Genomic DNA, 27,146 nt, shown 5'->3' with positions numbered 1-27,146 from the left:
AAACCAGCAGAACATTCTGTACCTCAGGCGGTCGGAGGTTTTGCTCAACCCCAATGAAGTTTTTTAGTCTTGTTGATCCAGCCGCATTCTTTTGGTCCCTCTTGCCGCTAATTTAGGGATCTATTTTTTTTTTTTTCTCAACTGAGGAAGTTGTTCCCTCCCCTGAGTTCCCAGGAAAACCTGCGAGCGCTCCTCACCTCCCACTCCCACTCCCAGCCTCACAGATGCGAAGGGCTCACATCAGGCAGGGATCTCTGCAGCTCCGCTCCCATGTTTCAGGCTTTCTGAGACCGGTACGTACACTTCTGCTGGAAATTCATGCAACACACTTGGATTCACTTAAGCTGTGCCTGCTTTCACTGCCAGGGGCGCCTTTTTTTAAAAAAAGAAAAAAATTTTTTTTTATAGCTGCCGCCATGTGGTAAACATGTTTTTTGTGCAGTAAATGATTTCCTGATGTTCAGCACAAGTTTACAAATGACATCAAAGTTGGTTTCTTAAAAACAGATGATTTACCTCCAGAAGCCTTCACTTACGTTGAATAAGCAAAGTCTTCATCAGAAAAGATAAAAAATCAATTTCTTCCCTTCAAAATTCTGAATCTGCATGAGCTAAAAACAAGATTTTAAAGCCTCGTTGTGGGAGAAACATGTTTTCTGAATTCACCGTCGGGTTTTCTGCATATCTAACTGCTTACTTGTCTGTGTTTGGGAGAAAAGTTTCATGGGTTCAGAAACAAGCTGACAGATGCAGAGATGTTGAGTCAATCTTAGAATTTAAGGAAAATTAGCGGAATTATTGGAAATGCAGAATTTTTCAGAGAAACCTCTGCACAACAAAGGTTCGGTTCAAACGGTTGTGCTGAGCTCCTACTTTCCACTTGCACTGAACGAAACAACTGTCCTACTATGACAAATGTGTGACTCATAAGGTGATTATTGTTGCATGAAAACACGATTCTCCTCTGAAAGCTCCTCTGAATCGTGTACAAGGAGATTAGTTGGAAGTTGCTTTACAGAACCGAAAAGTTTCCTGCGTGCAACTGGAAGCCTAAAACAAAGAAACCACAAGAACCTGACACTCTGAACCGCAACGTTACCTCCTACGTAGCTAGAAACAAACTGAATGAAATTCTCAGGGGACAGTCAAAGAAGCCTGGGAGTTCTCCTGGTTTTTTTTTTTTTTTTTTTTACGTCCGCGTCTCATTCTGTGCCAAAAGCACATTAGAGAACACTCAGACAATCTGGAACAAATTCTTTCCAAAAATAGATGTTTCTAAACTATCTTAGACTGCTTTCAGTTTGGATTTCTTTAGTCTAAACCCTTGTGGAGGCTCGGTTGTAAAAGAAAAATCATGAATGAAATGAAAAAAGGGACATAATATTGTTTATGGTGGAGCTTTAAACTGTCAAAAATAATGTTAAACGGCATTTTTTTTTTTTTTTTCCCAACTATTGATCCAGTAGGTGGTTTAGGTTTCCACCTTCGCCCATTAACACACGTCAGTTAATTATGTAAAAATAAATAGTGAAAGTTTTACCTTTTAATCTTTTTGCTTTGAAAAAAACTGAAGAAAATGTTGAATAAACTGAAGAAGCAAACATCAAATTCCAGATACGAACTGTTGAAACTTATGGTCCACTTCTGTCATTACCAAATAATAGTAACAATAGGAATAATCAAAATGTAGCCAAAACCAGAAATATAAGCAACAGAAAAAAAACATTAAACAATCCAAAAGCATCATTAGCCACAAGTCAAAGCTTGTTTTGTTCGATTGTCTAAAGTTTAACTTAATTTATTAAAGGAAACTATGATCAACTGTAGATTTTTAATAGACTAACATTAAAATGTAGTTTAGGGTGCAAAGATGACTTAGATTATATTTATAAAAAAATAATGGAATAGTAAATAACACACAGATACAGCAAAACTACTTCGAAAATGAAGTAATGCATTAATTAGAAATTAAAGAAACAAAGATATAGCCGTCCTCTTTACTGTATTTACAGTTCTGCAGCCAGCAAACACACGTGGCACTAGATTTAATAAACATTTATATCAATATGGGGTATACTTATATAGCGCCTTTCTTCCTACAAGGACAAAGCGCTTTACAGTCACAGACCCATTCACCCAGTCACACACACATTCACACACACATTCACACACTGGTGGCGGCTCCGCTGCCAAACACAGGCGCCCGCCTACCACCAGAGGCGGGCGCCTCTGGTGAGTAGAGTTTAATTTGTTTCTCAGAAGGGAGAAAGTACATTTATATAATCCTATCCCTATTGAGTTCTATCTTTTAATGTATAATTTTTTGCGTAGTTGGCATAATCTTGTTCTGTTTAGATCAAGTGCAGATTATTTATAAGTAACTAAATAGAATATTTATGGATTAGCCTCAGAAAACATTCTTCCATCATTTCAGGAGACATGAAAGAAAAGCTGCTCCTTTACCGTTGTGATGAATGAACAACAAATCATCAGATTTAAATACATATCGCTAGTAAATACGGGTTTTTAATGTGAAAGAAAAGTATTTGGTCATTAATTTAAAAGCATTTTCTGCTAACACAACAATCACTGACCTAATCCATACCGACTTGTTTACAATCCAATACATAAGCAAGACATAGAATGTACGTGGAATCGTTCAAAAGTTACTTTGTTACTTTATGAAAGTCAAACAAGACATTTCATAAGCCTAATCAATAAAACTGAACCATTTCCGATAAAGTGGAATAAAATTCTAATGTGACTAAAATTAATTAACAGGACAAATAAGTAATTAAAAAAAGCAGAATGCATAGAGTTTATGTTATCTTGAGCTTATCTGAAGAAATAAATGTGTAAAATCCATCTGTAGTTTATTTTTGAACAATCTCTGAACTTTGTGGCTGCATGAGAAACAGATTATTATGAATCGTGGAAGGAGCACAATCGCAGATGGAAAACACAGATGATCACATTCAAATGCATCACTTCCAGATGTTGGAGCTCACATGACCCAACTGGGCGTGAGCGCGTCTGTGGCTCCAGGTATTACTCATGTGGTCGAGTCTGTTTCAAGAGCTTTATCACGGGGTCAACTGTGAATAATTAACCCTTTAGGTCTTAAAGGTTAACAAGATGGAATTCATGTTGGACAAGACCGAGTCTAGGAAATGAGTGTAAATTACTAAGGTGTCCTCTGAAGTCATAGATGTGTATCAGGAGTGAGCCTGAGGAGCTCCTAAATCCTGTTAGACAAAAAGGTAAACACTTCTATAAAACTGTCAAAAGAACTTAGAAAAACCAAAACCCAAACATTTTTACTGGAGTTTTCTGTGGCTGCATTAGTACTGCAGAAAGGAATGCAGAGGAAAAAAAAACCCCCATCTGATTGAAGTGCTGTTTTTGGGGATTTTAACATGTTGAGGTATTTTTCTGAAGATGGTGGACATGTATAGAAAGAAATTTAATCTAAAAGTTGTATTTTTGAGTATTTCTTTATTCAAATTGTGAATCAAGAGTAGATGAAAACATTGCGGTTTAAAAAAGATCGTATTTGTGACGTGGAAAATAGCACAAGCTCCGGGCTTCGCTCCACTCGGATACATCCACTTGCAGACGTCTTCGTTTTTCTCGTCCGAGCTAACATCTGGGTAATGCTAGGTTGGGGGTTTGAGGGGCTGTAAGCTAGCGGGAGAGCGTGTAAACGGAGAGCTCTCAGGAACGTGGATGGGAAAGGGGGGCGGGGTTGCTCCTGACCAACGGTCCCGCCCACAACTCAGAGACAAATTTCTGATGAACTACTGCCGCTCTACAGAAATTATGTCCTAGAAAATCACACAGTTTTATTTTATTTGGGCTAAAATAGCAAAATTATAACTAAAAGACCATTGGAGCTCCTCTTAAAATAGATCAAAAGATGATCGGAGAGTTTCACAGTTTTTTATGCATCCAAATGTGAACAAATAGCAACAAAAAAAACGTTGGACCCACCAGATTTGACAAATTGCTCAACCTAAGATGCTAGGCGACAGAATGACTACTAAAACGGAAGCCATATGCAAACACAGCAATATGATTATTCATGATCAACAATCAAATACACAACATCCTATTTTAAGAATAACAAATTCAAGTAAAACTAAGATTTGTTTAAAAATAATTTTTCTTGAAAGGTAGAAAACAAGACCAAGTTCTTGAATCAAGTCGCAGTTTTACAGTTTGGTGTTTACGGCCGGTTTATTCCTCTTTTAGAAAGTCTGTCTTTAGATGTGCAGGCATTCTTCAGATCGTCTTCCTTTTGTTCCACCCTGCAAAAACAACACAAAAAAAGAACAAAAAAGCCAAAATTATGGACTTGAAGCGAAAACACAAACATCTGCAGAGACCGCACAGAGTTATGGTGTCGGAAATGTTGTTGTGGGAAAAGCCAGTAAACATTTCTGTCCACTGCTAACAGGATGTGCTCCATCACTGTCATTGTGAACCATCATTTACAGAAGTCTCCTTTTATATTTCATGGGGTTTATATTTTTGTCATTTTTTCTTTATCAAGTTTTATGATCAAGAAAAAAAACATTGTAGAGAAACAATTAAAAGATACATTTAAATTAGGTTTCGCATGTTTTCTTTCGTTTAGAATGGCAGCACAATGGGAATAGACTCCCTAAAAGTACATATAATTGAAGGCTTCATTTATTTAAATACAAATAAAAACCAGGCACTTCTGACTCTTTCATGGTAACATTTGAAACTCGAACCAATACATACAAATCAGTGCTAATAAAAGGATCAACCTTTTTTTGTAATAAAATACTTTCTTTAAGATAAGGAAAGGGAAAACGATAACAGTTGGAAAGAAAGCCTGAGATTTCATGTTTAGCCGTATATTTTTAAACCATATATCCCTCTGCTGTTGTGCCTCATGAAAAGAACAGTAAATTTAATCCACAGGATTAAAAAAACAAGGATCTATTCATTTAATATATGAATTTAATATGTTATATAAGGCATCCATCATTTTTTTGGGGTATCCGAAACTCCAATTACCAAAATCCAGTGCCCTGGGAAATCTTTGCGAAGCTTTAGGTTGTGGCTGAATTCTCTCACTAGTCTCTCTAATGCTCTATATAGGACATTTGCCAACTTTTTGGGGGGTGTCAGAATCTACAATTGGAAAGTCTAGTGCCCCAGGAAATTACCCAGAAGTCTCTGCAAAAATCTAGAGTGCATCGATGCTCAGACGATTGGCGAATACAGACCACGATGCATTGCATTTGAACAATTTTCATTTGATAAATATATGTAAATGTCCCTTTATTATAAATCTCTCACGTTTTTATTAAGAGAAAACAAAAATAGTCTTCATAAAATGTTGTTGTTTTTGTAAATGGGTGATGTCATTTAACAAACAAAAAAAAAAGTGGTGAAGACGTCTCCAACTGTAGCTGCTGGCTGTGCTCACACAGGTCACAGAGCACCGTTATGTACAGTTAGAAATGATTTTCTGTGCCAATTTCTGCAGAAATTGGCACAGAAAATATATTATAATATTCTGTTAAATTGCAACTGAATAGCTGCTGTTACAGCAAAAATAACTTGATTTTCATATCTTAGAGTTGGCTCTGTCTTTCTGTGCACCTTCTTTTTCTTGCTAAGGTAACACTCTTGACCCAACATCCCTCTCTTCTACTAACCATCTGATGTGATGAGAACATTTCAATTTGCTTTAATCTAAGGCATATTTAACATTCAGTAACCCATGCTCTGTAAAACAGCCCCTGTACCGACTGTTGACTGATTTTGCATGACTTTGTTACAGGAAATGGTAAAAGAAATCTATCCAATCTATGCTCAATAAAGAAGGTAAATTGTGTCTCTGCATACTATGTCTTTGCTGGAATAATGATACTGAGCATAAAATCTTATTTTTCTTATAAATTGTGCCATATTTTTTAAGGAACATGCATTTGTAAAATGAGCGGGAGGGTTGCACACATCAATACTATCTGAATCTTTGCCAATGTCAAACAGCTGAATCTTTTGCCAGCAGTCCCCCCCCCCCCCCCGATGCCACTACATGATATTTTAGAAATTACCGTTTTTATACCATGAATACTCCATTGGTTGTGAAATGAAAAGTGATATACCACACCTAAAAAAGAAGTTCCGTTCAACCTTATATAAATGACTGTGCTGGCCTAAACTCCAGTTTTAATTTAAAATATTAAGATTTTTTAAACAAAAACAAAAACATAGGTTCTCATACTTTATTCTACAGTTTGTCACAACAGCAAGACCGGTGAAAAACCTTACTTACTTACTTTAGCCTGTTTGGTTAATATGATCATTTTGATGACTGGGATGCAGCAGAAAAATAGAGAGAAAATAAAAAGTGTAGGGATCTATTAATGCCCAACGATGTGTCCATTATCAGAAATGAACGGACAACGCCTGAGCCTGAACCGCCCAACACTAAGCAGTTGCTTGTTGCTTCGGCAAAGTGCGTTAATTTGTGATAATGGACGCATCGTAGTGCCTTATCCCTTACATAAGTAGGACTGTTGGTGATGAGGGAGAAAAGTGTGCATAGCTGGTCACCAGTTGGTGCCTCTGGCTAAAAAAGCTATACCCAAGATATGTTTACATGAGGATTTGGTCAAGATCGCAGGCAGTTTGATCCATTTTCCCCACCTTTAAATTCTGCAAACCGTCTTGCATAAACCCGCGATTTGATAGGTGTTCCCACTTTGGATTACAGGGTTCAGATCCAGGCTTACTGCAAGACCTCCACTGCTTCGCTCTTCTCTTTCTGCACTGAGAGAGAGAGCATCCAATCCGATGTGCCTTTTTATTCCCAGAGGGAAGTGGATGAAATTCCTCTCTATTACCTCCATTAAGAGATGTTATCATAGCAGAAATACATTACACTGTTCTCTGCAGCTTTTGCACACTCTGAGTATGCAGCACTGTTGTTGTGGACAGAAACTATCATCTCTGCTTGTGCTGATTAATAGTAAATGTGCTAAATGCTAAATGCTGCTAAAACTAAACATTTTTCAGACATCATTGCAAGCAACCAGCACAATCCTCGGGTTTTATTTAAAACCATTAACTCTGTTTTAAATGTTCCACAACCGGTCTCTCTTGAGAACTCAACTGAGGTTTGTGAGATGTTTATGACCTTTTTTATTGATAAAATCAAGAACATTAGGACCCTCATTAGCCCCCCCTCTTTCAGTCACTCCGTCTCCACCTCATGTTCTACTGTTCTCCACCGGTTTGAGCATGTCAGTCTGTCTTACTTGGAAAAATTAATTAGTCAGATGAAGCCATCAGGATCTCCCAATGATCCAGTTCCACCTCGTCTTTTTAAAGAAGTGTTTCCCACTCTGGCTCCCTATGTTCTCGATTTAATTAACGGCAGTTTAATTCATGGGAGTGTGCCTTCGTGCTTCAAACATGCAGTAGTAACACCACTTATTAAAAAGCCTGGCCTGGACTCCTCCATTTTGTCAAACTTTAGACCAATTTCTAAGCTCCCCTTCCTTTCGAAGGTTTTGGAGAAAATTGTGTACTGCCAGTTAACAACGTTTTTAGAGGAGAACAGCATCCTTGAGGTGTTTCAGTCAGGATTTAAACCCCGTCACAGTACCGAGTCTGCGCTATTGAGGGTTTCAAATGACATTTTTCTAGCAACGGATGCCGGTCACCATGTTGTTTTGGTTCTGCTCGATCTGGCAGCTGCCTTCGACACAGTTGACCACCAAATCCTTTTGTCTCGCCTGGAAAGCTGGGTGGGTCTTCGAGGTAGTGCTTTAGAATGGTTCAGATCTTATTTAAATGAGAGGAGCTTCTGTGTCCGTCTTGGACGTGCAGAATCCCGTAGAGCAACTTTCACATGTGGTGTACCTCAGGGCTCTGTTCTGGGGCCTCTTCTTTTTTCATTGTACCTGCTTCCACTTGGGTCTATTCTCCGCAAACACGGGATTTCATTCCACCTCTATGCTGACGACAGTCAGATTTACATACCGTTAAAACAGGAAGAAGCATATTCTGCTCACCAGTTACTAGAATGTCTTGATGACATTAAGACATGGATGTCATGTAACTTCCTGCACTTAAACCAGGAAAAAACAGAGGTTCTGCTATTTGGTCCAAGTGATGTCTCTAAGGCACATGTCGACTTAGGCGTTTTAAATGATCACCTGAAACAGACAGCAACAAGTCTAGGTGTGAAACTGGATAGCAATTTAACTTTTAATGCTCATATAAACTTAGTGGTGAAATCCAGTTTTTTTCACCTGAGACAACTGGCCAAGGTTAAACCTCTCCTCTCCCGCCATGACTTTGAGATTTTAATCCATGCTTTTATTTCAACACGTTTGGACTACTGTAATGCTCTCTATGTTGGGCTTTCCCAGAAATTACTTGCTCGTTTGCAGTTAGTCCAAAATGCAGCTGCCCGTCTTCTAACTGGTACACGGAAACAAGAACATATCACTCCCATTTTAGCATCTCTTCACTGGCTCCCAGTTCGCTTACGCATTGATTTTAAAATTCTCCTATTTGTTTTTAAATGTCTCCATGGACTCGCCCCAAAATATTTGTCTGACCTGATTCAGGTGTACAATCCCCCCCGCTCCCTTAGGTCAACAAATCAGACACAGCTGGTCGTCTCGAAGACCAGGAGAAAACTGAGAGGTGACCGAGCCTTCTCAGTCTTCGGACCAAAAATCTGGAACGAATTGCCCCTGTACCTCAGACAGATAAACTCACTCAGTATTTTTAAATCTGCTCTTAAAACATATTTTTTCACTTTGGCTTTTAACTGAGTTGGGATCCGGACCTATTTTATGTGTTTTATGCTTTATATTTTTATGTGCTTTTATTAATTTTTGTATTGTTCAGCACTTTGGTGAACCTTGTTCTGTTTAAAGTGCTTTATAAATAAAGTTGAGTTGAGTTGAGTTGAGTAAAAGGCAGTCGTGGAAACATTTGCGGAGGCTGTCTTCATGCTTTTCACTCTGGATTCTATTGGAATTGATTTTTGGCGCAAACCTCAGCTACTATTCTGCGATAGTTGCCTTCATAGTTCCCAAATGTTGATAATTTGAAGACGGATATTCTTGTAATGTCCTCTTTGTGGCCTTTTTTTGACATCCCTGTTGACCTTAAGATTGGTGATCGTAGTGGAATGGCTTACTTTAAACAATTCTCATGTTGCATCCATTGCCCGTATCTGAGAACTGGACTCTGTGTGACATCACCGATCGAAAACAGTCTGAGTCATTGTTTCTATGACAACCAATCTCACTGGTTAGTAGTGAGCTTATTGGACGTCCACACCCCTTCTTCGTGAAAGTGGGCTGCTTGAAATCTGTCAATTAAATTTTTTCAACGTTGGATAGGGGGCCAGCAGGCACCACCTATTTTTATCCAGGCACTTCATTGGCCAGTTTTTAACTTGAATAACTTGCAATACAGACAAAAAAAACATTGGAAAACATTAAGATTAGCAGAAACATGTTAGAAAAAGTATCAGAGCAAGACTGGTAATTCTGATAGAATCAGTAATGGCTGTTCATTTCTATATGGAAGTCTTTGGGATTTTGGCTTCTTGGAACCTAGTGGACAGTACTTCCTGTTTGAAATGTGAAGGGTGGAGGGGGTCACTCATTCCAGTTGTCAGATACAGTCAATGGATTAACCCTAAAAAAACTGGGTTAAAAACAACCCAAACTACTCTCTAGCACTTGTTCTGGGCAGAATATCGTCTGACCCAACACTAGGCAGTTTGAACCCAACATGGTTGGGTCACTATCCAGTTGAATGGGGTTTTACTCCAAGTTGGGTCAAAATTACCACGATTTTGAGTCGCAGTTAGTGGAAATTGGATAATAGAAACAAAAATGTACAAATGCTGGAATTTGGGTTGTTCCGCTACTTCCCCCAAATACTTAAAACAATTGTATAAAAGGACTGTAATTGGTCAGAACAGTATTTTATTAAAAACAGAATACAATTTATGTTCTATCTAAACCCCATGTGGCTGTTCTGAAGCTCAAAACAAGAGAAAAACTCTGTTTGGTTTTAGTAAAAGCATTTGGTCAAATCCTCCACGGCTTATCCTGCAAATGCATGTTGTCCTTAAAATATTAGAAACAGCAAAGTCAACTTTACTATACAATCTCTTCTTTTAGCACTTTTCTTTCTATAATTTGTCACCTTTATTGCACTGATTGGTGTAATGTGGAGAAATTGGGTACTTCTGTGTTTGAACAGGTTTTACACCTGAAAAGCTTGACACTTGTCTTTTTACTGTTTTGTTTTGTTTTGAAAATTTAAAAATAAGTTCAGTGGTGTATTGCTTGCTTATAACAGTCAGAATGATAATAATCAGTTTATTTTTATATATTTATTTTTGGTGTTATGTATGGTGGCCCTGAAGTGGAAATCACAAACAAATCACTCATAATAATGACAGTTATAAAATAATGACATAATGACATAATGACTGTTATAAAAGCCAAACAAAAAAAAACACTTTATTTAAGAAATCTAAGCAAAATTCTAGAGACCTTAAAGAAAACAAAATTAATTTCCAGAATTAAATGTTAAAAAATGACACAAAATCAAAACCCGGGAAAGCTAGGCTACTATGGGACATCACTGATTGGATGATGATATATATCACTTTATGCCAAATAAGTTTTGGTTGAAATGATGGACAAACATCAACACCCAAAATACTGTGGGACGCAAAGTCCCACAGTACCTTGTCCTTTGTTTCATTTAACATTTCTGGAAGTTACTTTTGTTTTCTGAAATGTTTTACAGAAATCCTAACAGGATAGGTACTTTGGGAGGTACTATTTACATGAAGTGATACTGGGTATCATCAGCATCCAGTAAGGGAAGTCCTGTAATAACTTATAAAATACATGTCAGGAAGGGCATCTGGCATATAAACTCTCTACAGATCACCTGTGCAAATCAGTGAAAGCTCATTCACTGTGGCGACTCTGAAGGGACATGCAGAAAAGTGAACAACTTTTGTTTTCATTTATTTTTTCTTTCATTTTTTTGGGAATGTGTTTTGGTGTCTGGATTTTTTTTTATTTCTAAAACGTATATATATATATATATATATATATATATATATATATATATATATATATATATATATTATTATTTGTCTTGCTTTTTCTTATTGCTGTTGTTATCTTTAATTAAATTTTGTGTTAAGTGATTTGTTGGTGTGATTTGCACTTAAGGGCCACCGTAGTTCTGAAAAAAAAATCTTTCTGGAATTTTATGGAGAATTTAACACAAGTTAAGGCTGCTGCTGCTGCTGCTTCTGTTTTCTTCTGTGGTAAAACCTGCAAAACGTTGCATAAAGAGGCTCGTGTGACTGTTTCTGAAAATGAGGGATTGATTTGTTTATGCAGGAACACGACTGAGATCTTTGCACTGGATGTTGTAAGAAAAACATTTTTTGTGTCACGTTATTAGCTCAGACGTTCACTGAGAAGAACCTGGCTTTACGGAAACAAACAGAGACCCCCCCCAGCTCTAACCTCCCGAGTTACTCATGGGGAAAGTCTACTATGTCAGTAAAAATGTCGGCCTCGCCATTCTTGCGCTGGCAGCAACTGCACTGGTTACAATAGTGGCTCTATCCATCGCCTACAACAACGAAAAGGCCAAGAACTTGGGTAACAATGGAGGGGAGGTGTCAGACACCAGCACGCCTGTGCCCCCCACAATCCCCTTCATCCCTAAAGACCCGTGGGATCACTACAGACTTCCAACTTCCCTCATCCCGGTCTCCTATAACGTCACACTGTGGCCTCAGCTGGAGCCCAACGCTGATGGCGTTTACACCTTCACGGGGCGTTCGGCTGTGGTCTTCAGGTGTTTAAGGGCCACAGACCTCATCGTCATCCACTGCCACAAGCTTAACCTCACCAGCATCCGTGGACACCACGCTGAACTGAGCAGCCTGGACGGAGCCGCTGTTCCTGACATCCAGAGGACTTGGCTCGTGGTGAGGACAGAGTTTCTGGTTGTCCAGCTGCGCGGCAGACTGACCGCGGGAGCGTCCTACATCCTTCAGACTGAATTTGGAGGGGAGCTGGCTGACGACCTGAAGGGATTCTACAGGAGTGAATATGCAGTGAACGGTGTGAAGAAGTAAGCGCACGTTCTTCAGTCTGACGGTGAGAAGTGCTGCTTCGCGGTAATCCCTCAGGTTGAACGCTGTTTTGTGCCGTTTCAGAGTCATTGCCACCTCTCAGATGCAGGCGACGTACGCCAGGAAAGCTTTTCCCTGCTTCGATGAACCAGCAATGAAAGCCATCTTCAATGTCACCATCATCCACAGCAGAGACACCACAGCTCTTTCCAATGGCAAGCAAATATGTAAGTCCTACACCAAAGGAAAGCACGCTCTGCAGAGACCTGGTGACAGTAAAATCAGCTTTTAACGGCTTCCTCTGTTTTTTTTTCTTCCAGACTCTGGAGACACTCTCATTGACAACAAGCCTGTCAGAGTTACTGCGTTTGAACCCACCAAGAGAATGTCCACGTACCTGCTGGCGTTCATCGTCACCGATTTTTCCTACAATTATCTCAACCAAAGTAATTTGTTGGTGAGAAGTTTCCATATATTCATTGTTTCAAAATGTACACAGTTATTAAAGTCTTATTCACAACTGCCTTTATGGGTGGATAAAGGCTTTCTGCAAGTTTTTTCTATGGGTCGCAGGTCGTAGTGAACGCTTACTCAACAAGTAAGGGTAAATGAAGTAAGTGAAACGTCGGCAGGTTGTACAGATTTATCACTTTTTTCACCCTTTGAACCTAGTGCAATGTGCAAGGGACTAGTGCTGTTCAAGTGATAAGTACATGCTCCTTGCGTACAGCCTGACTTCTGGAAATGGGGAAAATGGGCAATCAGAGCGAAGTTTGTCTGGAAATCCTGTAAGCGTCCAATAGGCACCTACGGATCACCTGCACACTACGTGCATGCAGCATTTGTGCACGTGGTCAGTAAAGGTCCAGCATTTGCACATTACTAAGGGCTGTGTCACACAGTCATTATGTTGTTTTTGCTCATATTGCACGGATGAATATTGGTCACATGTGAACATACGTGTAGAAAGTGAGAAAAGTTGTAGTCTTTAGGTTAAATTTTCACAGATGCATCACAAAAAACCACATTAAAACCATGGAAGAAGTATGAATAAGGAACGCAAAGAACACATAAGCCAACTTAGACCATGAATCGTGCAAGATTGAGCGGTTTACAGTAAACCCTTGTTTTTCGCGGGGGTTACGTTCCAAAAAGAACCTGTGATAGGCAAAATCCGTGAGGTAGAAACCATTTTTTTTATTAACAAATATTATACAATTAAAAACTCTATTATACATTGAAAAGAAAGAACAAACCATTTTACAGGCTCAAGCATTTGTTTCACAAATAAAAGTACTTTGAAACGCTTTTTCAACAAACAACTTCTGTACTGTACTGTCAAATAAGAATTTTAATTATCAATGTGAACAGAAGGCTTCAAATCGCGGAGATTAGCCCCGCCCACCGCGACCTGAGAGTAATTGGATTAAACGGGAGAAAATTTAAAATGATTATTAAAAAAATACAAAGTACGGTGGGACAAATAGTGACTCAGGTGTATTTCACTGCTCTTCAGTCTGATCCGCTGCATCCTGACTCCACTCTGCAGTGTTTTCTACCTTTGAAGACCGCGGTGCAGGTGTGTTTGTTCGGGAGAAGAACATAGTGATTGACAGTTCTTGTTGTTGTCGCTCTTTTTTCCATGGGTTATAGAGAAACTCGAAATTGCAAGATGATTTGCACATATCTGTTGTAAATTTGGCAAGCTGTTTTACCTACGTGTACATGTTAAACTGCAACGTTATTGACGCACAGGTAGAGAAGAAGCGGAGTGACTTTTTAGCCAATCAGAATGCAGAACACAATGCACCATGCAAATCCGTGAAGTAGCGAAACCGTGAAAAGTAAACCGTGTTATAGCGAGGGATTACTGTATATGCAATTCGTTAGTGATTTATGCGTCAATTACGCAATTTGAATTTGACATATTGACCGTATATGCGATATTAAAGCTATACATCGCTGTGAAAATTCTATTAGACAAACGTGGAACGGTCGTGGAAAATTTGCGTATGCATCTCGCAAAAATAATGCACAGTTTCGTATAAACTATGTAAAATGCGTGTAAACTGTGTAATTCTGCGTAACGGCAAAAATCCGAATTTGGGTAAATACCTGTCGGTCGAAACTCTTGATGCATATCGAACATCGATGAATGACGAATCCAAGAAACACTTATGAATTACGTACATCATGCATGTATCAGGAAAGGCAGACACTGTTCTGACCGAGAAAATGCGCAAAATGTATGTAGTGGCTAGAGTGCAGCGTAAGTGCAACTTGCAACAGCATCAACCGGTCGCCATTAGTGCGTTCAACTTCAATCATTCTGAAGTTCCAGAGGAGCTGCAAGGCACACCCCCGCTTCCTTTAAGATGCGGCCGCTTCCCCCTACGGCCCTCCATGGACACAAACAACCCAAAAGCCTGCCGCACCCACACGGGGATCAACCCCCTGTTTGGGTGCAAATGACGGGGGCATCAGACCATTCATCCAAAACAAGAACTTTTCTTCTTCCTGTTTGCTCAAAACTCTGAAAACCTTTTGCAGGTCCGAATTTGGGCTCAGAGAGAAGCCATCGAACGGGGGCACGGCGACTACGCTCTCAACTTGACCGAGCCCATCCTTCACTTCTACCAGAAGTATTACAACACTTCCTATCCTCTCTCCAAGTTAGGTGGGTCCGCCGGTTAAATTTAACCTGGTAGAAACTGTCAGAAAACCTAAACGGTGCTAACAGGCAAGATCTTGGAAAAAAAAAAAGGATATAAACATGAAGTCTCAGGGAGTCTCTTTGTCGAGTTTTAGGCTTAAAGATCTCATTTCCCTCTAAATGAGACAAAACAAACCTATTAACTTTTCAGTAAGATGTAATTACAATAAATCTTATGTTAACTGTTTAAAAACTTACTTTCAGCAATATTTCTGATGACACAAGTTGTTTTTTTACTTCATATTTACAAGCAGACGTGTAATTTGTGGGTGACCTGCACTCGTAGGGCCCTAAGGGTACCTGCTTCATATTAAAAAGTGTCCTAGTGCGCTCTGGATTTTATTTTTGTTTTTATTGTACAACAAATTTCTGTTACAGATACAAGAAAAAGTTTTGGTTGCATTTGTTTAAATAACAAAATTGACAATTGTATTATTTGCACCTACACAGGTATCATAGCTGAGTAGTTATCTATTAGAAGTTTATTTTCAAACTTCAGATGTGTTTTTGCTGCCCTTTTCCGACTTTGAGCCCCTGTCCCTCTAAAATCCTTTGTACGTGCCTGGACTTGTTTTAGGAAACAGATTTGCTTGATTTAACGATGGTGGAACGTTTAAATTGACTAATAATTTTTAAGACAAATTTTGTGTGTGATTCTAGTCTTAGTTTGAGATAGTTATGGTGTAGAAATAATTTTGTAGGTTTTAAAATAGGACATAATTGGGGGGGGGGGGGGTCCAAATAGACCTATTTTATAGATATCAAACATTTATAAGCAGTGGCGGTTCTACACTAACTTACTCCCTGGGCGAGTAACCCCACCAGCGCCCCCCCCCGCGCACACATACAAAATTTGACAACATCCTGTTGTGTTCCCTATCTTCTATTTAGCCATTTTACTCAAAAAATGCATGACTTTTCTAGACTTGTATTACAGGGGGGTCAAACTCAGTCACACAGGGGCCTAAGTTAAAAACACGCTTAAGGTTTTGAGCCGAAGAAGATAAAGATTTACTGAACTACACACTTAAGCTAAACTTTTAAACCTTTTACACTGAACTTTTTGAACATAAATATGAATAAAAACAGGAACATTAATCCAGAATAACTCAAGTTAAACCTTAAATAACTTGTAATATTTTGTTCTCCATTTAAATATATTCTGTCAAAATTATACAAATATGAACATGCTGCAGGACAAAAAACAAAGAAAGCCTGGAAATATTAATAAGAAATTACATACCAAATAATTCCATTTTTTTGCTCTTTCATCATTTTTTAGAGCATTTTTTTTAGAGCTGGACTCCTGCTTCATTTTTAGCAATAATTTCTTAATGTGTGACGTCCTGTGTGTGTCTTTGTGAAACATAACAGAGGGATTAGATCTAAAAAATAAAACTTATTGTGATTAATATGTTTAGGTCTTATAAAACATTAAAGACTAAATCTTAGAACTCATCAGTGGGATTACTCCAAAAATATTTGGCATTTCCCTAAATTTGTGCAACACCAACAGTAGAAATCCTCCAAAAAAACTCAATCCATAAAAAATGGTCTGCGCTCATCCCCCCTCCCCCTCCCCTTCCCTCTGACACACGCGGCTCCGTCTCTATGACGGGAGGCGCAGCTGCGGCTCAGAGTTGATTGGGAGTCTTTTTCTATCTAACAATCACCTGTTAGTGTGATTCAGCCACCGGCGAGTTACGCTCCCCTCTCGAGTTTTTTGACTTATGTTCCAAAGACTACCGCAAAGAGGTGTGGCCGCAAGCGTCTTGCAGCAGAGGGCGGTGGTCACGTGCGCATCGGGTCTGCTGTGTCGGAGCAAAGAATTGTGGGAAATAATCTCTATTGCCTGCTTTTTTCGAAATTGGGTTGAGCACGGATGTTTGTTCTGCCTAATTCCTTTTCATGTGCCTGTTTTACGTTGTTTCACTCTGAGGTATTCCTTTTTTTTTTTTTTTGCACCATAAGTGTGAAGAGGAAGTAGGAGGAAGACATTCTTAATAGTCTGATGTGTTTAATTACAAGCATTAAGTGTCGGCTGCTGAAGCAATTTCAAATTAAAAGCTCAAAGCTTCCTCTTTGAATTCAGCATGTAGCACATTATGTGTAACGCATCAGGCACGGCAAATGCCGCCCCCTGTGACGTGCCGCCCTGGGCGACCGCCCACATCGCCCATATCTAAAACCGCCACTGTTTATAAGCAAGACACACTTATTTTAAAACTTAATATTTCCAGTTACTAGAATAATTTACCTAAATTTAAGTGTTTGTAGCTTCAGTTTGTCTTAAAAGGGCAGGACATCATAAATTATTTTAAAAAGTCCAAGTTTTTTACCCTGTTTTTTTTCACAAGGACGTTTTGTCAATGCGGTGGATGCAAATCAGATTTTATTCTTAATTAGAATTGTTTATCATCATTTAAATTGGGAAACACAGGAGCATTATGCATAATATCACCAAACAAACTCATGTGTTCATCAGTGGAGTGCAGTAAAATAGGACACTCAAAAAGTCGTTTTCTTTTTCAGTTTTATTTAAAAAAGTAAAAAAGCAAAGCATTCCAGTTTTTGCTTCATTGTTCCCGTGTTTTATAGGTTTCAGGAATGCTTTAGTGAGCTCTCCATCCTGATGCGTGTCATGCGTGCTCTTGGAGTTCATGATCTGTTTATTTTCTTGTTTCTTTTGGCGCAATTTCCATCATTTTTGTTGAATCGCTTCTTTGAGAAATAAGGTCTAACTTTGGCAGGTGAGTTTGATTCATTTCTCCAAATTCTGCTCCATTATTCATTTATTTTCCGATAGTGCAAAGGGAGTTAGGGCAGTCTTGACCGCGCTTGTTTCTTTCCTGATTAAAAAAAAAATCATAATTTTAAAATTCATTTTATCACTTATGCTATCTGGAATATTTGAGGAATTTTAAGGCGGGATTTTGGTAGATTGTGCTGAGACAAGGCACCAGATTAGTTTTGTGTAGTTTTTCACCTGCACAGCTGATGTCTTTGTTTTTTCCAACTTTTTTTAAAAACTAAATTACTCTCATTTTGTGTTACGGGTAAGTTAAATGTGTTTTTTTTTCCTTTTACCTTATGCTTTCTGTTCTGGTCCTTATTATAAATGTTATTTTATTGCCCTCTACAGTTTTAGTCAAGCAAGTTTAATGTTTGTCACAGCCATCAATTATAAATGAGAACTGGACTGATTGACTCCTCCCTCCTGGTGTTTCAAACAGGAAGGACTTGCTGGTTCCAAGAAGCCAAAATCTCACAGACTTGTATAGAGCCAAAACTGGCCAATCAGATGTTTTAATAGAAGTGGGTGGTGCCTGCTGGCCTCCATGTCCAACATTTGATTGACAGATTTAATGTAGCCCGCTTTTGGGTGGTAGGGGTGTGGCCTCCAACAAGCTCACACTTTGAGTGGTTGCCATAGAAATGTGGACTCCGATTGACTCGGACCAATCACTGCTTACTGTCAAAAAAATGGTTCCAAATGGTTGGGAGTAAGCAATTTTCTGTGGGTGATGTCACACTCAGTCTAGTTCTCACACACAGTTAATGCTACAAAAACCTTCTTTACTTACATGTTTATGTGAATAAAGTGTGCATTTTATAGATTCATATGAACTTTGGGCGACCCAGGTATGTGCATGTTGCGTTTCCCGCTCTCACAGGTCATTTGAAGCCTGTCACCGCTCTGTCTGCAGATCAAATTGCTCTGCCGGATTTCGATGCTGGAGCGATGGAGAACTGGGGTTTGGTCACGTACAGAGAGAGTGCTCTGCTCTTCGACCCCCAGCTCTCCTCCACTGGAAACAAGGAGAGGGTTTCAACAGTCATCTCGCACGAACTGGCTCACATGGTACGCTGCTGCTCTCCTCCCAAACCCAACTTCAGCGCATATCATTACCCATGGTGAACCAGAGTGGTTCCAGTAATCCTTCTCCTTGATCATGACTTATTTTTACGCTGTCATGCATGAGTCTCTGAGGCGGTTTCTGTGAAAGAGCTGCCATTTCTTATCATGGCTCAGCTGTTTCTGTGTTTTTGCTCTTTTCATTAGTGGTTTGGAAACTTGGTGACTCTGCGGTGGTGGAACGACTTGTGGCTGAACGAGGGCTTTGCGACGTATGTGGAGTACCTCGGGGTGGACTACGCCGAGCCCTCGTGGAACATGGTGAGTCTGCTCTGGCAGCGGTGATACGGTTTCAGGAGTCGCGGTTTTCTCAGATGTTCAGGCCGTCAAAGTGGCTTTCCTCTGTGCTCGCCTTCAGAAGGACCACATCGTTCTGAACGACATGCAGAGAGCGTTTGCCGTGGACGCCCTGGCCTCCTCACACCCACTCTCCAGGAGGGAAGAGGAGGTCAATACTCCTGCAGAGATCGATGAGATGTTTGACACCATCTCCTACAGCAAGGTCTCCTCCTGACTAACCCAGGCGTTTCTGATTTCTCAGTCATTTCAGGCCCGTATTGACGTGTTTGATGTTTTTTAGGGGTCTGCGGTGCTGAGGATGCTGTCAGCATTTCTCACTGAGCGCGTCTTTGTTGTAGGACTCAGCGTGAGTAATATTATGGGCTGCATGATCTCTGTTTTTAAATGGTTTTGGTTTGACTGATTAGGTTTAACAGGCACAAAGCTGCTCATTCCAGTCTCTCCTGCGCTCTTTCCATTCTTTTCCCCCTTTAGTCTTACCTCAAAACGTTTGCCTTCAGCAACACAGACGACTCAGACCTGTGGGACCATCTCCAGCAGGTTGGTCTGGTGTCAAACATCTGAGCTAAGATGAGCATCCTGTCACACGTCAAACCTCTCTGGTTCTCCATTTTCCTCCTCAGGCGGTGGATAGGACGCCAGGTTTGGGAATTCCTCTCTCTGTCAAAGACATCATGAGCTGCTGGACTCTCCAGATGGGCTTCCCAGTGGTGACCATTGACACCCGCACAGGAAACATCAACCAGACGCACTTCCTGCTGGATCCGGACTCTATAGTGGAAAGGCCTTCCCAGTTCAAGTAGGAAAAGTATATATTTGCATGAATATTTTTGATTTCCGTTAAAGCCTCTTGCATGAAATGTACAAAAAGATGAACAGTAAGATGTTTATGCTTATTATTTTGCAGCCCTTCTACCTAATTATATTATATTTGAACATATTTGGTCATTGTTTTGAATCCGTCCTTATTCGGTTCCATAGTTTCGTGATGAGGAACGATTTTTTTGTCCTTTTAGTTGATGTCCCACCACTTTAGCTGTGAAAACTCAGCTCTAACTACAACTCAGAGGCAAATTTCTAATGAACTACTGCTGTGTCAATGTCTATGGCTTCAGTCCTACCTCACCAACCGTTAACAGTTTATTAAAGGAAATTAGCTCATCCTCCACTGCTCCTCTGTTGCAAGGTGTTCCCCAAGGTTCAGTGCTTGGTCCACTCCTGTTCATCCCCTCAGCAACATCATCCACCAGCATGATCTAAATCTTCACTGTTATGCTGATGACATACAACTTTACATTCCAAATCCATGAGCTCCATAATTTACTTTACACTCACCCGCTGTCTAATAGACTGTCAGGGTTATGTCTTTTCCTTAACAGAAAAAAAAGAACCACACAGGAAACGAGAATTGTTGTTAGACTTCTACAGAAAGAGAGCTGTTTGTCACAGCGCAGGCTGTCACAGAGGAACTCTGTATACCCCAGTGCTTGGAGCCTCTTTTTATTGAAAGCTGAAGGTTGCAGACATGAACATGGGTCATTCCATCAGGCAGAACAGGAACATCATGTCTTGTATAGTCAGCATTTTTTACGTCAATGTTTTTTTTACTGAAAGGCAGAACTGAGAAGCAATCATTTTCTGGTGATAATAGTATGTAAGCAAATAATAACTACATAAACACCAACACGGACATCAAAAAGATGTCTTAAACACAATTTTCTCAAACTCAACTGTGATAATAACTGTGTCAGTCTTAATTTGCCCCCAAAACCGTGACAAAATACATTTCAATTTTTCTGCTTCAACAACACCACACTTTCTCCCTCACCAGTCATTAGTAACCTTGGAATTCTCTTTCACACCTATTTCTCATTTGAACAAAAACCAAATAACCTGGTCTGCTTGTTTCCACCTGAAAAACATTGCACGTCTTCACTCATCCCTCTCTCTTTCTGGTGCTGAAACCCTCATTCATGCCTTTTTTTTACCTCTCAATACATTCAGAACTCTGCTGCCCGTCTGCTCACACACACCCATTCCCATGAACACATCACCCCCATCCTCCAGAACATTCACTGGCTCCCCATCGCTCAGCGAACCTCACCGATCTGTTCCAGCGTCTCACTCCAACCCGCTCTCCGCGCTCCTCCGATGCAAACCTCTTGTTCTTCCCCTGTCGGACCAAGCATCAAACTTGGGGAGACGGAGCTTTCTCCGCTGCAGCCTCTGGAACACTCTGTCCCAACACCTCAGAGACTGCACTGACCGCCCAATGTTTAAAAAATCTCTAAAAACTCATCTTTTTAAAGTTGTAGTGAACCTTTAATCTGTCATTTTTATGTTTTTATTCCTATTGTATTCTCTTCGCTCTTGTTTATTTTGGCTGTTTTTACTCATGTGGTGTAAAGCATCTTTGTGTGCCTTTTAAAGTGCTATATAAATAAAATGTATTATTATTATTATTATCATCATTATTAGAAAACTGCACAGGATTATTTGGTTTATCACTTTTAGATTTCGTAAAAAAATAAAGAAAATCTTACACCTTCATCTTTTTTGGTTTGTAGTTGACATACAGTCCCTACAGCTGCTCCAACCAGACACAAATGAAAGCACAAAGTAGAAAACTGGCTTTTCTGAGTCATTATCTGTGAAAAAACGATCCACTCAAAGTTGGTGATAACTGGGAATAACTCTGTGATTTCACTCATGCTGTCCAGTTACATTTGGTACGTTCCTGTCAAATGGATGAGGAATGGTGTGGAGCAGAAACAGTACTGGCTCCTTCAGAAAACAGGTACAGTCATCACCAGGAGTTCTTATTTTGTTATGATTAGAGGAGAATTTATTGGAAACAAAGATTTTCTTCTCTTCTCTTCGTCTTAGCCAGTGTTGATCAGATGAAAGTTTCAGGGCAGGAGTGGGTCCTCGCAAATACCAACGTATCTGGATTCTTCAGGGTCAACTACGATCAAGACAACTGGGATCGTCTGATTGATCTGCTCAGCACCAACCATCAGGTTTGACTCCAGCATCCAATGGTTTTTGTTTGAGTGCAAGTTTGAAGGTAGACCTCATTTTGTCTCTCAGGCTCTACCAGCCATCAACCGAGCACAGATCATAGACGACGCATTTAACCTGGCAAGGTAAAGACACAAAATGGAAATGTAAAGCTCCTTTATTCTTTGATGAGGATGCCAGTTTGTTGTTTGTGGTCTTCAGAGCAAAAATAATAAGTACCAAACTGGCCCTAAGAACGACCAAATATCTGTCCAAAGAGAGGGACTACATTCCCTGGAAGTCAGCACTGGAGAACCTCAACTACTTTATTCTCATGTTCGATCGCACAGAAGTCTTCGGAGTTCTGCAGGTTTGTCTATTTTCAATCCAATAGGAGAAACCTTCTGGTGGACTTCATGAACGACTGATAAGTGTAACTCTGTTGTAGGCATATCTCAGGAAACAAGTCAGGCCACTTTTCAAGCATTTCCAGATGCTCACAGCCAACTGGACCATTATTCCTGCAAACCACAATGACCAGTAAGAACTTGGTGTTTTAGTCAAAGCAAGACACTGTGAAGACTGTTGACTGTGTTGATGCATCAGGTACAATCAGATAAACGCCGTTAAGATGGCATGCAGAGTGGAGGTGGAGGGCTGCAGGGAGCTCATCAAAGGATGGTACAGACAGTGGATGGAAAACCCATCTCACAACCCGTAAGTACTATAGCTGCACATGTTTTTACACCGGTTTGGTTACGATTTCTACCGTTTAGTTATTAAAAAAGACAAAAAAAAACTCTCAATGGTGACAGGATCCATCCAAACCTGAGAAGCACGGTTTACTGCCACGGCGTGGCTCTGGGTGGCGTGGAGGAATGGGACTTCACCTGGCGGATGTGCAGAAATGCCACTCTGGTTTCTGAAGCGATGAAGCTGAGGTCGGCTTTAGCCTGCAGCAAAACACCATGGCTGCTAAACAGGTGTGTCTCTGTGTGTGTGGGTAAGTATGTGTGTGTGAGGGTGGTGGTGGGATGGGGCGGTTGGAGAACTTCATGTTTGTTGGAGTTGAACAAGCAAACTGGTCCACCTTCTCAAGATGCTCCACAAAAATAAAGAAGAAAGTCCAAATTATTCAAAATACTCCATGTCATCATGATTCACTTCAGACCATTGACTATATATTAGAACTGGACCGAGTGAGTGTGGCATTACCCATAGAAAATGGTTTACTACTGGCTACAACCAAGTAAAGTCGCCACATATGGCGGCTTTTACATGCCCCGCCATGTAATTTTATCCATGATTTCATATAGTTGTTATTAATGACGCTGCGTAATACTGTATGACACTGGGAACTTATTCACTGTGGATCCCATAATGCAGTGCTTCACCTGCCCTGATGAACACTTCCGCTGGCCCTCATGATGCAGAAGAGATAAAGTTGATTCTAAAAAACAGAGCTTTTAATAAACGATCGGAGGCAGAATAAATGTTTGCTGACATTACTGGTAAATCCGCATGTCTCATTTATGGAGCAATATGGCTGTAATTAAGGAATATACCAATACTTTATGGCCGATAAGCCGCTACTTTTTCCCTAGGTTTTGAACCATGCAGCTATTCTGTGGATGTTTCTTCCATCCCTAGGAAAGCTTTAACCAGAATTAGAATCAAAAATAACATAAATGAAAAGTCAATGCAGAGAAGAATAGACTACGCTACTTTTTCTTTAGCAGGTAGAAGAACACTCAGGACAAATTACTAACTGGTAATTATTTTTAAATCTTCGCCCCTTCATCATGAAAACCACACAAAGAAGTTCATACGATGCTATTTTTAAGTTGAAGGCCATCGAGCTTTCTATCCAGGAAGGACGGCTTGTATATCTTTTTTTAAATGTATTTTTTTAAATAGAACAGATGCAGCTTACATGCAGGTGCGCTCTTTAGTCCAGAAAAAAATACAGTAATCTAAGACGGCACCGTGAAACAAACGTCAAATGCAAACTTTGCTGAGAAGCTGAGCACGCTGAGTTTAGATGGTGTTTCGGTAACTTTGCAGAACAGTAAAGGAATTTAGAGTTGTTTCTTAACTTGTTTGCCATCGATGTGGAACCTGGACCTGTGCAGGTTCAGATGGAGCTGGTTGCCTTCAGGCTGAAAAAACACAGCAGCTCAAAGTACGACACCGCAGGACTGCACAGTTTATTCACTCCATTCCTGCAGAAATGCCCCAGCTCCGTCTACAACCATGTGCACGTTTGGTCGCACGTTTCTGTGTGAGAAGCTCTTCTCAGTAATGAAGACTAACAAAACAGCAGACAGGTGTCGTCTCCTGCAGTCCATCCTGATAATCTCTACAACACAGGACGTCACACCAAACACAAAATGATACCAGACGTCCAGCTCTGATAAAATGACACAAGAGCATAAAAAAACGAATTTGATTTATCGCTGAAAAGCAACAATTTTACTTATATTTCCATCTTTTGTTTGTTTTGTTATGCATCGTATTCCTGTTTTGATAGGTTTAATCTGACAGGATATATTATTATGGAGAGAAAAATGTAAGTTATTTAAGGTTAAAGTTGATTCATTTTCAGTCTATTTTTTTATTGAATTTGTGTTAAAAAAAGGTTTTGTACTAAATGTTTAGTTTATCCTGTGCGGCTCACGAACTCCAGCGTGTTTTGGGTTTTGCCCCCCGAGCGATTGAGTTTGACACCCCTGCTCTAAATGGCAGATTTGGGAAAAAAAACTTTCAGCAGAACAAGACTGATTGAGGACAACTGTAACTGGCTGGGGTCTCAGAAAACATAAAATATGCAGGAAGAGTACAAATCACTGGACAATTTTAAGACAACAAAAAAAAGCTATGGAAGCAACTGCAGAAATGAGAGAAGAGCAAAAACTGAAACATTGATTAATACAAACGAAATTGACAGTCCTTTGGTTGGTGATTTATTTGGGGAGTGAACCCTGGTGACCCCTGGTAGAGTGTGACTGCATGAGTTATATCTAGCCCAGTGATCTCCAACCCTCGGGTCGTAGACCAGTACCGAAGTTGCTGAACCAGTACATTCCAAGACTTTCTCTAAAAAATGACAGTTCAGTGGTCCCTCGTTTATTGTGGAAGTTAGGTGCTAAGATTATAGATGTTATAAGGCGGGAAAACCTCTCACTTTGTACTTTCTACACCACACACATGGACACTTTTCACACTTTTCTCTCTTGTTTGAAATCTCGAAGTTCCAACCTTCATAGAAGGAGAAGACCAGCTTCATAGGATGAAAACAAAGATACGATGGCGATCAAAGATCTATGTAAATTTGGCACATCTTGTACCGAAAATGTTCTGTACAGGAAACATGGCACGGCGGAGGTAAAAAAAAAAGTGCAAAGATTGCACAAAAACAGGGAGGCTGCGAAAGGTCTTTACACACAAAGATTCATCTCATGATTAACTAAAACCTCAGATGATGAAGACGTCTGCCACATTGCATCAAGGGTCAACCCAACACAGCATTTCAGAAAAAGGACATCTTATTTTACAGTCAAACACGGTGGTGGGAGTGAAATGATCTGGGTCAAATTCAGCAAAGAGGATTAAAACCATCGACAAACAGTCAGACAAATTAGTACGTTTGGGTTTTGAATAAAGTCGGTTGTAATTTTTAAACCTGCATTCTGAATTAACTTTGATTTCCTTTTTTTGTGTGTTTTTCAAGCTTGTGTGAGAACCTGAACCGTGTCACTCAAACGTAGCAAAAAGAAAAAAAATCATCTCAAGCGTTTTGATTTGTGATGTGATTTACTGTAGATGGCATGTTGTTTAGTACATTTCTTGCGGCAGGTATCTGGAGTACACTTTGGACCCAACTAAGATCCGCAAGCAGGACGCCTCTTTCACCATCCAGGAAATCTCCAATAATGTTGTGGGAATGCCGCTGGTTTGGAACTTTGTCAGAGAAAGATGGAGCTACCTCTTAAATGAGTAAGAGCTTTCTCCTTTCAAACTTACCACCTTTCTCAAAGGATCCATCACCTTTATTTTCAAGCTCAAAGCTTCCCAGCCGCCATTTGTCCCAATCATGTCCAATAAAGCACGAAGAAAACTCTTCCCTCAGCTCTTTTTTCTCTCTCTGTCAGGTACGGGGAAGGAACGTTTTCCTTTGCCAATCTCATCGGCGGAATCACGAAGAGATTCTCCACAAAGTTCGAGTTGCAGGAGGTATGCAGCCCACACATCTACCGTCCACCGTGGCGAGCACGACGCCTGGACACAGCTCAGGTTCTGCTTTTTCCTCTCTTTACAGCTGGTGAAATTCAAAAAAGACAACATTCGTGTTGGTTTTGGCTCGGCCACGCTGGCCCTGGAGCAGGCCATAGAGAAGACCACCGCCAACATCAAATGGGTGACGGAGAACAAAGCGGAGGTGCTCCAGTGGTTGACGGAGGAAGCCACATGAGAACACAGGAAGTGAACAGGCGCCCCCCGTTTTTTTTGTTTTTTGGGGCATCAGGAATTCGTAACGAGCGACAATCACTGTAACGACAAAAACTCCACAACGACTGTTACTGTAACGGCTACAGTGTAAAGGAAAAGACAAAGACTGTGTGTTTTCTGTTCACATTTAAATGTATGGTTCCTTTGATGTCTGCAGTGCATGTCATCCGGGAATGGTCTGGATTTCAAGCAGCCCCTTCCGAAAGCATTAACAGTGACTCTGTGACTATTAACCCTAACAGTGATGGGATGCGGACTGCCTTTCATGCCATTTTCATAACTCGTGGATAAGATGGAATGCTTGCCTTTTATGTGTGTGTCAATCTGCAAACGTGCAACGACTACAGGCCTCCGACAAGCTTCCTCTTGTTTGTTGCTCCAAAAACCCATTTGCCCTCCTCTAAGAGGCAGCCTCCTGGTTGCGTCTGCCTGGTCCTGTAGTTTTTGCACATTTTTATTAATCTTCTGATTGTTTCTCCTTTACTTTGAACTTGAAAATAAATAGTTTCACCATG

General features: G+C 40.1%; 1 protein-coding gene across 2 annotated transcripts; it reads left to right on the top strand.

Moving 5' to 3' along the window:
• Positions 1-8: 8 nt before the first annotated feature.
• LOC101170261 (aminopeptidase N) lies at positions 9-27,146 on the top strand. Of its 2 annotated transcripts, none has more exons than XM_023953667.2 (21): positions 9-293; positions 11,512-12,192; positions 12,278-12,420; positions 12,514-12,650; positions 14,744-14,870; positions 18,614-18,768; positions 18,970-19,083; positions 19,181-19,324; positions 19,403-19,468; positions 19,597-19,662; positions 19,746-19,921; positions 21,843-21,919; positions 22,009-22,142; positions 22,213-22,268; positions 22,345-22,492; positions 22,571-22,662; positions 22,729-22,839; positions 22,938-23,105; positions 25,978-26,118; positions 26,274-26,355; positions 26,441-27,146. In XM_023953667.2, exons 2-21 carry the CDS (start codon positions 11,591-11,593, stop codon positions 26,591-26,593), a joined length of 2,892 nt encoding a protein of 963 aa, XP_023809435.1. In that variant the 5' UTR covers positions 9-293; positions 11,512-11,590; the 3' UTR covers positions 26,594-27,146. The 2 variants fall into 2 exon arrangements, with proteins under 2 accessions (XP_023809435.1, XP_023809436.1); XM_023953668.2 differs by having other exon boundaries at positions 174-293; positions 11,448-12,192.

Source organism: Oryzias latipes, chromosome 3 (assembly GCF_053564925.1).
Source record: "Oryzias latipes strain Hd-rR chromosome 3, Olatipes_Hd-rR_3.1".
Classification (NCBI taxonomy): Eukaryota; Metazoa; Chordata; class Actinopteri; order Beloniformes; family Adrianichthyidae; genus Oryzias; species Oryzias latipes.
Note: the sequence above shows the minus strand (reverse complement) of the source record. Positions and strands in the feature narration are given on the sequence as shown.

Coding starts and splice junctions, on each gene's coding strand:
- LOC101170261 (XM_023953667.2), top strand. CDS start 11,591: ATGGGGAAAGTCTACTATGTCAGTAAAAATGTCGGCCTCGCCATTCTT. Junction 22,143..22,212: donor TGCTCAGCACCAACCATCAG/GTTTGACTCCAG, acceptor TTTGTCTCTCAG/GCTCTACCAGCCATCAACCG. Junction 26,119..26,273: donor TGGAGCTACCTCTTAAATGA/GTAAGAGCTTTC, acceptor TCTCTCTGTCAG/GTACGGGGAAGGAACGTTTT.